At 36.4% G+C, this 12,575-nt stretch overlaps 2 protein-coding genes across 3 annotated transcripts; one reads left to right on the top strand and one right to left on the bottom strand.

Moving 5' to 3' along the window:
* On the bottom strand, positions 1 to 6,168 carry eef1akmt2 (EEF1A lysine methyltransferase 2). Its single transcript, XM_087802713.1, has 6 exons — positions 6,037 to 6,168; positions 5,292 to 5,357; positions 4,608 to 4,722; positions 4,281 to 4,388; positions 2,247 to 2,463; positions 1 to 514 (listed from the first exon to the last, which is right to left on the bottom strand). Exons 1-6 carry the CDS (start codon positions 6,144 to 6,146, stop codon positions 417 to 419), a joined length of 714 nt encoding a protein of 237 aa, XP_087658839.1. The 5' UTR covers positions 6,147 to 6,168; the 3' UTR covers positions 1 to 416.
* A 244-nt stretch (positions 6,169 to 6,412) lies between these two features.
* Positions 6,413 to 11,923, top strand: abraxas2 (abraxas 2, BRISC complex subunit). Of its 2 annotated transcripts, none has more exons than XM_087802900.1 (9): positions 6,413 to 6,526; positions 7,360 to 7,450; positions 8,075 to 8,111; positions 8,359 to 8,425; positions 8,829 to 9,019; positions 9,212 to 9,334; positions 9,731 to 9,815; positions 9,881 to 9,998; positions 10,324 to 11,923. In XM_087802900.1, the coding sequence occupies exons 1-9, from the start codon at positions 6,455 to 6,457 to the stop codon at positions 10,854 to 10,856; spliced, it is 1,317 nt and encodes a 438-aa protein (XP_087659026.1). In that variant the 5' UTR covers positions 6,413 to 6,454; the 3' UTR covers positions 10,857 to 11,923. The 2 variants fall into 2 exon arrangements, with proteins under 2 accessions (XP_087659026.1, XP_087659025.1); XM_087802899.1 differs by lacking the exon at positions 6,413 to 6,526 and adding an exon at positions 6,957 to 6,974.
* Positions 11,924 to 12,575: the final 652 nt, after the last annotated feature.

The following is a 12,575-nucleotide window of genomic DNA, read 5'->3' on the forward strand; positions in this document are numbered from 1 at the left end:
TTTTATTATATGAATCATCAAGTGAACTTTATTTTTCGGGCCATTTTCCAGTATCAAATAAGGTCTTTGTCCCAAAAGAACCCAAAGATGATGTAAGCTGGATTTCACACACTCGGCAAAACCTCGAGAGAACCGCTGCGAATCAGATAAGACCATTCATGTGAATTTCATGTGTTTGATCATCAGAGAATAAATCCTTTAATTTCAGTCAGATGATTTGTTGTAAACAAGTTTGCGTGATTCACTTTTCAACTTGTGATAAAAAAAAACACTTCTCATTTTTTTTACTAGAATATTCATCAAATCCTCAGAAAAACGTGAAGTTGTGTGAACATTATAACAAACAGGAAGTGAAACTGGGTTCAAAACTCAAAAACCATTAAAGTTCGAAATGAAGACTTTTTAAATAGAGATCATCATTGGACTCTCTTGAATACAAGTGCAGCTACACTGTTGCCTTTCTTGCCTCCAAACTGGAAACTGGGCGTCGGTAACTCCTGCACAAATTCAAATCCTGTGAAAACAAAAAATAGATTATGATATTGAAAAATATCAATATACTACATAAAAGTAGAAAACTTTTTTTATTAAGAAATATCTTGAAAGGCAGAAGAGTGAAAACACATTTACAAGAGACAACAAATAAAGTTTAGGATAACAAAGTTGCTGGATGCAAAAAAAACAACAAAAAACATTCTACTGACAGTCCACACAAAGCTCATTTATAGCAACTTGTAACAACAGATATGTGCTCATGTGTCAAATCAGATTACAGATAAAAATAGTTTATTTTTAACTTTCTTTTCTGCAAAACAAGGCTTTAATATGAGTAGTTTGCCATCTGTGGTGCAATCTGAAGGAGAAACATGTAACAGTTTGAAACAGATGAAACCCTTCGGCCCCCTGCAGGCTTTTGATGGTCACTACAGTGTCAGCAACGTCAAAAATGCCATGACTCTATTCAGATTTTGGCTTTTGTTAGCAGAGCTTGAAAAGGGGTTGACAAGTTCTTACAAGTAAATGTATACAATTCTAGAGGTCAAAGAACATAGACAGAATGTTTTTTTTAATGTTTTCTCTGACATTGTAATGAGCACTAAGAACACAAGTGTGCTATTAATGGAACTGTCAAAATGTAAGTAAGTCAGACCAGGGTCACAAACCGCTTTAACGTAAAAACAATACCGTGAAATGTCTTTCCAGAGCAGAATTCATCACCTCATTTTGTGGTGGATAAGACATTGTTCACTGAAACAATCAACTAAAAATCATACAAATAACTAGTCAAATATATCAGAAATTGCAGATCTAGGAATAACTATGAAATAAAAAGAAAAGAAAAAATAATGATAAAAAGTTAAGTATTTAAATTTAAATACATTTAATTTAAAGATTTCTCAAAATAATTGATAGCAAAACCATGGATGAAATAATAAAGATAAAGATAAAGAACATAAATCAAAGAAAAATAACAAAGACAAAGGATACAAAGACTAACATGAATGAATGAGTCCTTGAGTCTATTTGTTTTGATTGTATATCTTGTTCTTTCTCTTTACTTCTCTTTGATCTTGTTCTTATTTTCTTTTTTATGAAAAATAGACCTCCTGAGGAATCAATAAAGTTTTACCTTACCTTACCTTAGATATAAAGGTTAAAAAAATACATGTTTTTGATTTTAATTTATCTTTCTTTGGAGTACAAAAAACACAAATGGAAAAAAAGGAAAAGACAATTTAAAGTTGAACCAAAACTGAATTAAAAAGAAAAAAATAAATACAGAATTGTCAGTAAAACTATAAAGGAATATTTCCCATTAGCTAAGTTTTGGATTTTTTTTTTAAATGAGAGTCATGTGTGCAATAACAGGTACTGTCCACTGCAGTAAACTAATTCTCTGACTGGCAGGATGACTCAAAGTATTGGGTGAAAATCCACACCTTATGATTCTGTTGAATTTTCTTAAAATCAGCGAATAAATCCCCATAAGAATTTAGGTGAAGAATTGACACATGTTAGCCAGATTTTTCTCCAAGGGTCACGTGATTAGTGTCAACGTAGAGGGGTCGCTCACAGACCAGGTGGAGGCATTTTATTCCATAATTAGCCTGGGAGGGTCAAACTATTATCCTGTCTGGGAGCCAGGGAATCAAGCCGCATCACGGTGAAGAGGAAGTTGATGCGAATGCGTTCCAAAGAATGACATATTCTGGATCTATTCATGAAAAGAACTTTCATCTACTCACCTTCACTGAATCGTTCCAGCAGCTGATCTTTGGTCCAGTTACAGGACGTGATGGAGAAAAGTCCATTGTCCGCGAGAACATCTTTCAAAGCTTGCACATAGAGTTTTTTGTTGTCAACAGTGTTGTCTGGGTTCAGGCTGATGGCATCAAAAGTCCCCTTGTCGATGCAAACATCAAACTGCTTCAGTTCCCCTTGACAGTTGAGGAAATCCACCTCCTATGAAGAGAAGAAAACGGCCTTTGATCACTCGTGCAGCACGTTCATCTCAGAGCACCTTGTGTAGAGCGCCCCCTAGCTGTTCCTTTTTAACATAACTTATCAGGAGAGCAATCTGTGAGCAGTAGCCAACAATAAACAATATACATTGGAACCTGATAATGTATTTCAAAAATCCATTTATTTAAAACATGTAGTAAAATAGATGAAAATGTTTAAAAAGTGGCTCTGGGAAGGGTCATCAACTTTTTTTCCCGCAGGATGCTCTGCAGGTTTGCCAGAGACTGCTGTTCATTTCGAGTCGACTTCTTCTACTGCTGAAGGGAAATGAATGTGTTGATTTAGGTGTCTCTTAAATAGATCTTGGACCTCTATTGTACTCATTAGTATCTGTCCGTTTTTTACAAAATAGACTCTTTTAATTGAAATATTTATATAGGAAAATGTTCTTATGCCCCACCCACGCTTCCTTTTTCTGGAGATGAAATCTTGTTTACTATAACCACACCCACTTTGGTGTGATTGGTCAAACGTCAAGGTTTGTCACTGCGCCTCATAAATCCCGGAAGTCTCCACCTCCAAGGGACTCGATGTATAAACAAAGTGGGGCGGGATTACAGCTTTCAGTAGCTTTGTTGTGTTTTTTCTCACGATTAACGATGGACAGACAGACCTGACTTGTAGAAAAGTCACCCACAGATCAGCCCTTTTCAACCAAAGCCACCAAGTGTCCTGCAAATCCTCTGCAGGCCAACCTTAATGGGCTCAAAGAAGGTTCCCCCACCTTTGCTTCTGGACTCCTTAACTAGTTCCTGGTACGTCTGGAGTGAACTCAGTGAAATAGCATAGCATTTAGCTAAATAAATCATCAAGAGAAGCAGAGAAACAAAGTATGTCTTAAAGTCTTAAGAAGGCCAGAATGTCTTTAACTTAACTTATACATGTGGCAGATCGAAACACCTGTGGATTGTGATTTTTATTGCAAAACTTTTGGTCTTGGACAACGACACAAAGCACACCGTCACACACCTTCTATATGCCATGAGTCCAGTCACGTCAATATTGACTTCAAGGTCAGACGAGCTGTCCAAGCACACACCATCATTTGTGTGTGACAGACCTTCTGTGCCGAGAGGAAAACTCACTCATCGTCAGCTGAGCACGCTTTTAAAGCATGGGATGTTATATGTAAGAATTTGTGTTATATCTTGCCAGTTCATCTGGGGTTTAAGGCGGTTTAATCTGAAAGTTGGGCAAACACCCCGGGCCAGGTAAACACAGCAGAGTTTTCCTGCTCTGCTGCCAGATCAACTGTACACTGAATGATGTATTGCAAGGTCTGCATTATAAAGAGGACATTTATTTTAAAAGACGTTATAACAATGTTTCTTTATGGGAGAAATTAAACGCATTTGAATCTTTGAAAAAACAGCCATAAATGTGTCTATATACACCATCTATCTATTGATAACATTAACTCTGCAAATAATGTTTTATCTGTCAAATACAACTTCAAAATCACACAAAAACAGTATATGACATTGACAGTGAGAGACTGAAGCAATGAAATTTAACGTACAAATTAGTTTCATTCATTTATATTATATTATAAAATAAATAGAAACTAAATAAATACAAATAATATCCGGCAGTGACCCATTAGCATCGGATGTTGATTTTTCATATAAAATACAACTACATTTTTCATAATGTTTAGGATGGCGTGTTCAATAGGGTGAAATCAATCAATATAGGGCAAACACCATTCAGAAAAGGTTTACTAACACAATCATTTAAAAAAAACACATTTAAATCACCTTTAAAGAGACATCTAGCAGGTCCTCCGCTTGCAGAACAATCCGAGCCAGTTCCACAGAGGCAGCAGAATAATCTATTCCAGTCAGATTTGTGAATCCATGACTCGCCTGGAAAGAAAACCAGTGACTTACAAAAGCATCTAAACAATGAGTTTCTTCAAGCTTATTCAAACAAATGTGAGACTGATTGATGTAGTAACCCACATAAAGAAAGGGTGGATGCCGACGTGGAAATAAATAAAAATTGAATATTTAGAATTGTGATATGAATATAAAAATATATAATAAAAAATCTACTGAAAGATAAAAAAAAGATGAGCTTCCCACCAGTTCTACTAAAAAAGCCCCATTTCCGGTTCCAATGTCAAGAATTGAGGCAGTTTTCAGTATCTTTTCTTTTTCCATCCATCGTAGCACACGTCGCATACTCTCCTCGCCAAACCTACAAAGAACACAAACACATAAGGTTAATCATAAGTTGGTGAGATATAATTTCAAAAGTTTTTACAGCACTGAGTTTTGTTGTTGCTTTCAACCAAATATTTCTTATTACTGGAAAGCTGTTCTTGTTGAGTGTTTGATGTTAAGAAAGGAAATCTAAAATGTGTGGTTCCTTTAAAACACAGGCATCAGTCATCATATGCTGAAACTAGTTAGAGGTTGATGAGGCCTCATATACAGCTTTGTAGTGAAGACACTGTATAATGATACACTGCTTATATTTAAAAGGCCGCTAGATGGCACTCCATGTTTGAAAGTTTTGATGGGTTTCATTGAATTAGAGCCAAATATTAAAAAGAAGATAGTGACATCTAATGGACTGCATCATGATACATGTCTTCACTACACAGCTGTTTCATGAGGCCTTCACTAGATCTATCTAGAAAACAAAACTCATTTCCCACTTTCACATTCCTCTTTTAATTGACTTTTTTTTTAGATTAGTGATTTGCCTTGAACATCTTCTCCTCTCTCCCAACATTGCAAATACAAATAGGAAATAAATATTACCAAATTTCTCCGACGTCCCCAATGTCTTTAAATGTCTCAAGTTCTCTTTGGTACGCATCTTCCCAACTGTTGAAAGAAATAACAAAACATAAACAACAAGTTGATCTCACAACAAACGGCAAACGTCAGGTAAATTTTGAACAGCGGTAGAGTTAGTTCGATTTTGGATATTATCCTGCACCAGCTGAGTCTTTGTACCTACAATCCCTGAGAGAGTTGAGAACTGATCATTATATCAGATTATTTTATATTGGATTGTTCATGGTCAGTTTCAGCTCTAGTTATTTTTAAATTCATTGCGATGTGAAAAATAAAAAACGAAATGTGTATCTTATGTATATGGTTGAATACAAAGCTCTAAAACTTATTTTGAGTGAATTTTCTAAAAGGTCTGTAAGCTATTGATAAAGAAAAGCTAATATTTACATATCAAAAATCTATATAAAGATCAATTGAGATGTTAAAATGAAAACACGTGTATCTTTTGCGTCTGTAAAAAAGGTCCCAAACTTTGAGTCAATTGACCAAAACATCTGGATGCGATTGAAAAAAAAGGCAATTTTTAAAAATACAAATGATTTAAAAATGAAATGATTACATTTCGGGACGTTCTATTGCTCCATGGATTTGACAGGAGACCATCAAATGCTATTGTTTACACATAATGACAGCGCTAATGCTAACAGTAACTTCCCCGACATTACTGTGTACTACACGCATTAAATCAGTTTGAACAATTTCTTACTATCGTTTAGTTCCAAGCTTTGACGGTCCAAAATCAGAATCCGAAAGTTCGGTCCCTTCTGTATCTGAGGAATCTTCAGCACCATGTGATTTCCCTGCACAGTCTTCCATACTGGACGAAACGCAGCCTACAATTCCCACAATCCTTTGCGGTAGAAGGCCGGAAATAAAATACACAATGTTAATTTAGTATTTAAATAGATGATAAAAGGTAATTATGTTGGCTATTGTTATTATATAAAATATTAATGTATTTAAATTGAGTGAATGAACAAAAAAAGAAGAGTTTTTAATTAAATATTTAACTAAAATACGCCGTTTCTGTGTTCCGCCAATAGGTGGCACTGTGTAGGTCAAAGTTGTTTTTCAACCAAACGAATTGAGCGAAGAAGAGCAGGGATGCTAGTGATGTTTTCATCATGGCGGCATCTATTTCAGGTTATACTTTTAGTTCAGTGTGTTATTACAGCGCCAACAGCAACGCGGACCATGTAAGTATGCGTTTCCTAAGAAGTGCGGTCACCGGCTGCATGAGCTTGTGTCGCTGCGGCTGTTAGCTCGGCGCTGGTGTCGTCTATCTACCGGCGGGTTGTCTTCCCAGCCAGAACAGCGACTTGCTACCTGAAAACAAGCCCAGCGATCCGGTTGTCGTGTGAGGTGTTACGTTCAGCAGGGACCACCTGTTGAACAGCAAACCACCTGTCGATTGTTGAAAGCCGCATTTTAATGAAAACAAAGTTGTGTGTCAAGTCCAAAGCTGCAGGATATACTCGGCTACTTTCTAAGCTAGCAAGGCTTCACAGTCAAGTGACTTCCGCGTATTTGCGCTGTCATGTTGACAACATACCTTAGTCTATGAATGCAAGACCGTCTACTTCCCTATTGACTCTTCCTGCTTGTGTGGTTTTATTTCTTTTAAACTTGTCTTTTTCTGTAAAGGTGAAGTTTAGATTTTTTACCTGTAACTTCTGACTAATTTCTCTGCATTTTTGTTATGTTGGAGCTGGACAGCTGTTAAAATGTATTCTTAGTTCAAGGTTAGGCTTAATTTAAATTCAAATATATAGGTGAATCGGTTTATTCCATTTATTTCAATATTTAACTTTTTAATCTGTGTAAGACAGTAATTTACACCGTATTTCGATACTAGACATTGTAAATATTCTTGTTTTTTAAAAGCTGCAACCCAAATAAAAAACATCCTTAAGGGCCTTAAATGCCAACTGCTAGAATTCAGCAGACATCAATTAAAGTCTAGCTTTTAAGTAGGCAGTCACCTTAAATTATATCAAATTATTTTATGCTTTCTTTTTTTTTTTTACAGGAGGGCTTTCTTTTAGGAGAAGTAAGACAGGAAGAGACGGTCAGCATCAGTGACGCCCAGATCAGCACTTCAGAACTGGTACAAGTAGTAGGTAAGATCTCAATCAGTTTTATTTTAATAACTGCACAAACCAGAAAATATAAAGTTTTACCATACTATTTTAAATCAATATTTTCATTTTTTTCCCCCATGTTTTCAAATCAATGTACTGTATGTGCTATACTTGTTAAAAACGTTTGATATTTAAAGCCCAATTTCTTGCACAACAATACATTTCCCTTTATTTCTGTCTTTACCTACAAAATGGTTTATTTCTTCTGGGTGGCCCGCATTTACTTCATACCTCATTCCTTCTTGTGCTCATTCAACAAGTTGGAATTCTAATATGCAAGATATTTATGTGATTTAAGGTCCCCCTTGACGTATCCAGATCTTTGTATTTAATTTTAATTAAGTTAATAAACATTTATTTCATTTACCTGCATATTTACTAACTTGAAATATTGATTTTGCAAAACTAGGGACCATTCACTTTTATGTGGGTTTTGCGAAGGTAGTTTATTTCGATATTAAGTGTGCTTGAATGAATTTATAGAAGGAATTGAATAAATTATTTCGTTTTATGGTGTTTTTTTGTTTTTTTTTGTTTACTGGACTGCAACAGATGTATTTGCGTTATGCAGTATTTTTACTCTTGTCATTATTTTTCCTATAGATATCCATAATCATGATCCATGTTCACACTTGTTTAGGTAAGTTATAGTTGTGTTTTTCAAACTCCTCTTGTAATAGTTTTGTGTCATAAAGTGATGAAAAGGTTGTTTAGTTTGGTGTTGTACACAATAACTTCTAATACTTAACTTTGACCTTTTATCCTCATCTGTTCTAAGCTTCATACCTCTTAATAAAATGTGGGTTGTGTTATCTCTCGATTTGTCATGTAGAGCAAAGTGAAATATAATGAATTGTTCTAACCTATCATATGGTTTCTTCTCTCAGTTTTTATGACTACGCCGGCAAAGTCAATGAAGAAGTTCTTAAGAATATTCTCAAAGATAGACGGAAAGTAAGTGAACATTTTTTCTTCTCTCTGACTGTTTATGTTGTGTTTTAAGATTACATGCTGATCATGTTCATGTATTATCTGAATATGGTACAAATTGATCTTGATGTTTCTTATTCCGATCGTTGCAGTGGTCAATGTAATTTATTGTAAATTGACTAAGAAGAGACAACGAGAAGTTCATGGTGATGAGGCTCTTCACAGTATTGACATGGAGAATTGCATAAACTAATATGCTAACTGACGCTGAATTATTACTAATTCAAGATTCAAGGATTATTAAGTTTAGAGTACAGGCGGAATTGATGTTACTGTACAGTATTTTTTATTTAAGTATTGGGGATGATTTGAAATAGTGAAACTTGTAGTTGTCATCATTCTGATTTCCTTGTTTCTTTTAATGTAGAACGTCATCGGCTGGTACCGGTTTCGAAGAAATACACAGCAGCAAATGTCATTCAGGGAACAAATCATCCATAAACAGCTGACAGAAATGCTTGGCGTGCCCGACCTTGTCTTCCTTCTCTTCAGTTTCATCTCAACAGCAAATAGCTCCACACATGCACTGGAATACGTGCTCTTCAGACCCAATCAGAGGTAAAGATGATGCCTGCCAAGTTTCTTATATTTTAGATATGCAAGTGTGAATTTAAATGAGACAAATGAAGTCAATGATACTATTGAAAAGAGGAATGTTAACATTTAAGGATGACCTTGTACTGCATGTTCTTACTAGCAATAAGAAGATATTGTCTGGATAGTTATTGGTTTAAAATTCTTCCAACTCAGTCGGTTTAACCAGAGGATCCCTCTCACGATTCCTAACCTTGGGAACACCAGCCAGCAGGAATACAAAGTCTCCTCTGTGCCCAACACCTCCATCAACTACACCAAGGTCATCAAAGAACACGGGTACGATTTTGGTCACACTTTAAGCTGTTGGCAAGTTATTTCAAGCCACACGTAGGATGTGTTTTAAACCAGTTTCATTCAAACGGATGACGTTGTTAATTGAGCGAAGTGCTTTTACATTTTGCAATTATTGCTTGAATTTTAATGACTTATAACCCCCCCCTTTTATCTATCTAATATTACCTATTTGGTACTCTCTGACTCATTTATTTGTGCAGGCTTTTCCTTGATTTTCAGCGCTATATAAATACAAATTACTTACTTACTTTTTTCCCCTTTTATTTAATATATCAATCTTTTCTGTCATCCACCCACAATCAGTTTGACATCATTCGTTATTATTACGTGTAGTTATTTATAGTCCATTACATGTTCAACCTTCTAATGTTTCCGCAGAGCCGAGTTCTTTGACAAAGACGGCGTAATGAAGGACATTCGGACAATATTTCAAGTCTACAGTGCACTGCAGGATAAAGTGCAGGTGGGTGGTCGTTACTCTTTGAAGGAGATTATGGATTGCCCATAACTTTTTTTTTTCTCTTTCAGGCGGTGTGCGGGGAGGTAGAACAGAGTGAACGTGTGAAGGAGAAAATTCAAGAGGAGGTGCAAAAGCTTAAGCAACAAATTGCTCTCAGAAAAAGCAAGACTGCAGAAGAGGAGAGAAGTAAGTTATCTTTAGTCTTTGTATTTATGTATATGACATTATATATATCATATAATTATTCAGAGTATTATTGTGTCCTAGAAATGTGATATACACAGAATAATCTTTAATATTTTTTACCATTTTAAATTTGCTATTAATCATTTTTATCATAAACAGAAAGAAATGAGAGCAAAAATATCAAGGCTTCAAATGACAAACCAGAGGATGATGATCATTATAAAAGTTTAAATTGCTGGTAGAGCTACAAGTGGGTTATACTTGACTGATCATGTAAATGCTCTCATTTAATTAATATATCTTTGTTCATCTTTTTGCCACACAGGGCTCCAAGAAGCCCAGAATCCAGACACTCCAACCACTCCAGAGGACAACACAGAACACTCTGAGAATTCTCTACTATCAAGAATTGGTTTCGACACACCATCAGCTCCAGAGCGACCCAGTACCTCGCCCAATCCTCCCTCTTACACTGACCTCCTGTCCCATGATGACTCTCTGCTGTCATCCCCTGCTGCTCTGCTGCCTCGGCCACAGGCGGTAGGCTCTCCCGGACACCCCACTCCTGGCCCACTTGGCCTAGGCTTAGGCCTCCTCGGGGCCAGCCTTAATGCTGTGGCGGCTCCTAGCAGCCCATACTTGGGCAACGGCGACGGCTCCAGTTCGGACTCTTTGGACAGACAAGCGGCAGGTCAGGAGGACGACGAAGAGGACGATGAGGATGAGGATAGTAGCGAATATGAAAATCTAGTGAGCGAAGCTGCCAACTTGTCCCTGGTTTCCAACCATGTTTTAACTCAAGGCCGACCCGCTGCTCTCAGTCCTGAAGGGGACGCTCGTGGTTCACAGACTACATAGAGACTAAACTCCCTATGTTTGTTCAGGACACAATTAAATGATGCAGATGCTGCATCTCAAGCAATCAAAGATGGACAGACTAAAGAAGTGCCAGTCCTGTGAGTGAAAGGTATGCACAGGTGTGTTGGTCTTAGTCTGATCTCGGTCTTCAGGGGAAACCTGGTTGAGCTTTGCCGGTTCAGTAGGTCAGATCCACTAGAGGACACTTGTCTTTTTGTTTTGTTTATTATTGGGGATTTCTGGGTACTAAAACCTGGAATGCTTTGGTTTCAGGTAAAAGGGTTGGTGTTAAAATGCAATTCCTGCCTACAGATGTAAGACAAGCATGACCCTGCTCTTCATTATTCTACATCTGCATCACTGCCTCCGAGCAAGCGTAGTTGCACTATTTATGTTAGCTTACCCTGCAAGAAGAGCTTTGTTTGGATAATCTGCAGCTTCCTGATATTTCTAATGTGAAACTGTTGACATTTATTTTATAATTTCAAGAGATATAGATTTTATTACGTCTTCTTACCAAGCACATTAGCTTTTTCCATTTTTACATGTACATTGTTGTGTTGGCAATACAGTCTTAAACAAATCAAACTTGCCACCACTTGGGTGCTTTACACAAATTGTTTTTTTTGTTTTGCATTATCAGTTCAGTTTTCACGAATGTCAGTGTCTCCTTTGTCAACAATGACATTGTATGCATTTTACTGCACTTAACAAAATGTAATATTTCTTAATTATTGTGCTATACCAATGAGATCATGTTGTGCCACTTGAATCGTCTCCTTAAGCACCACGGGCTGACATCAGCTCGGCTTTTTGTTCATTGTACAGGGTTCACAGGTCAGACACAATGTACTGTAGCTTTACTAATCAGATGCTAAAGGTTCCCTTTTCTGCTGCAACCACATGAAGAGCTGCCATCACTAAAATAATAACAATAAAAAAAAAAGTATCTTTACATGGCTGCTACCTTCATGTCCCACTGCTTGTTGTCTCTAATACTGCTGACCGTGAACGTATAACCTCTTCTTACTCACTTCCCTATTAAAGTCACAAAAGGCTGAAACAAACTCAAGTGTGTGAGTTGAACCTGATCACTAGTAGGTGTGAAGTATATTTCAGGTTGCTTTGTCCCGTTTACTGTAAATTTCATAATGTGAAGATGACCTTTGCAAGTTTGCATCTTTTCTAAATGATAAAAACTGATAAATCATGTTTTCCAATCATCCTTACTTCAGTTTATTTTAATTCCATTTGAATAATATGCACCCATTGAATCAACGTTTAGTATTTGGTCATTCATGTTTCTAATATTTGCCTTCAATTTGATTGAGTTATACCCGCCTTGTCTTCATTGTATTTTAAAATGATATATTACGATTCACATAATTCGAGGATTTTTTTTTAATCCACTGCAAGAATGAATTGAAACTTCTTAATACAAAGTGATTGCTTTAGAGAACCAGTTTAGTTATTTATAATCCTGGTCCCTACTTGATCTCTTTTGCTGTGCGTTGCTTTTAATCCTGATCTGCTCACAAGAAGCCTACAAAGTACTTGTGCTGAGATCTACTAGTGAAACCTCCTCAAACCAATGCATACCTTCCATTTTATCTATTTGTTTGTTGACCCTTTGCATTCCTTTAGCTGTTGCAACCTCAATTTTTTTGCATAGACAAATCCAGATTATTGCCTTTTCTCTAGTTGTCTATTTGACTTGAA

This window comes from Callionymus lyra, chromosome 11 (assembly GCF_982586985.1).
Source record: "Callionymus lyra chromosome 11, fCalLyr1.hap1.1, whole genome shotgun sequence".
NCBI lineage: Eukaryota > Metazoa > Chordata > Actinopteri > Syngnathiformes > Callionymidae > Callionymus > Callionymus lyra.

What these genes read in the sequence shown, in the direction of transcription:
- abraxas2 (XM_087802900.1), top strand. Translation starts at nt 6,455, where the DNA reads ATGGCGGCATCTATTTCAGGTTATACTTTTAGTTCAGTGTGTTATTAC. An exon ending in CCATGTTCACACTTGTTTAG is followed by an intron (nt 8,112 to 8,358) that starts GTAAGTTATAGT and finishes TTCTTCTCTCAG; the next exon opens with TTTTTATGACTACGCCGGCA. An exon ending in CACTGCAGGATAAAGTGCAG is followed by an intron (nt 9,816 to 9,880) that starts GTGGGTGGTCGT and finishes TTTCTCTTTCAG; the next exon opens with GCGGTGTGCGGGGAGGTAGA.
- eef1akmt2 (XM_087802713.1), bottom strand. Translation starts at nt 6,146, where the DNA reads ATGGAAGACTGTGCAGGGAAATCACATGGTGCTGAAGATTCCTCAGAT. An exon ending in AAGCTTGGAACTAAACGATA is followed by an intron (nt 5,358 to 6,036) that starts GTAAGAAATTGT and finishes TTCTTTCAACAG; the next exon opens with TTGGGAAGATGCGTACCAAA. An exon ending in GGGGACGTCGGAGAAATTTG is followed by an intron (nt 4,723 to 5,291) that starts GTAATATTTATT and finishes TGTTCTTTGTAG; the next exon opens with GTTTGGCGAGGAGAGTATGC.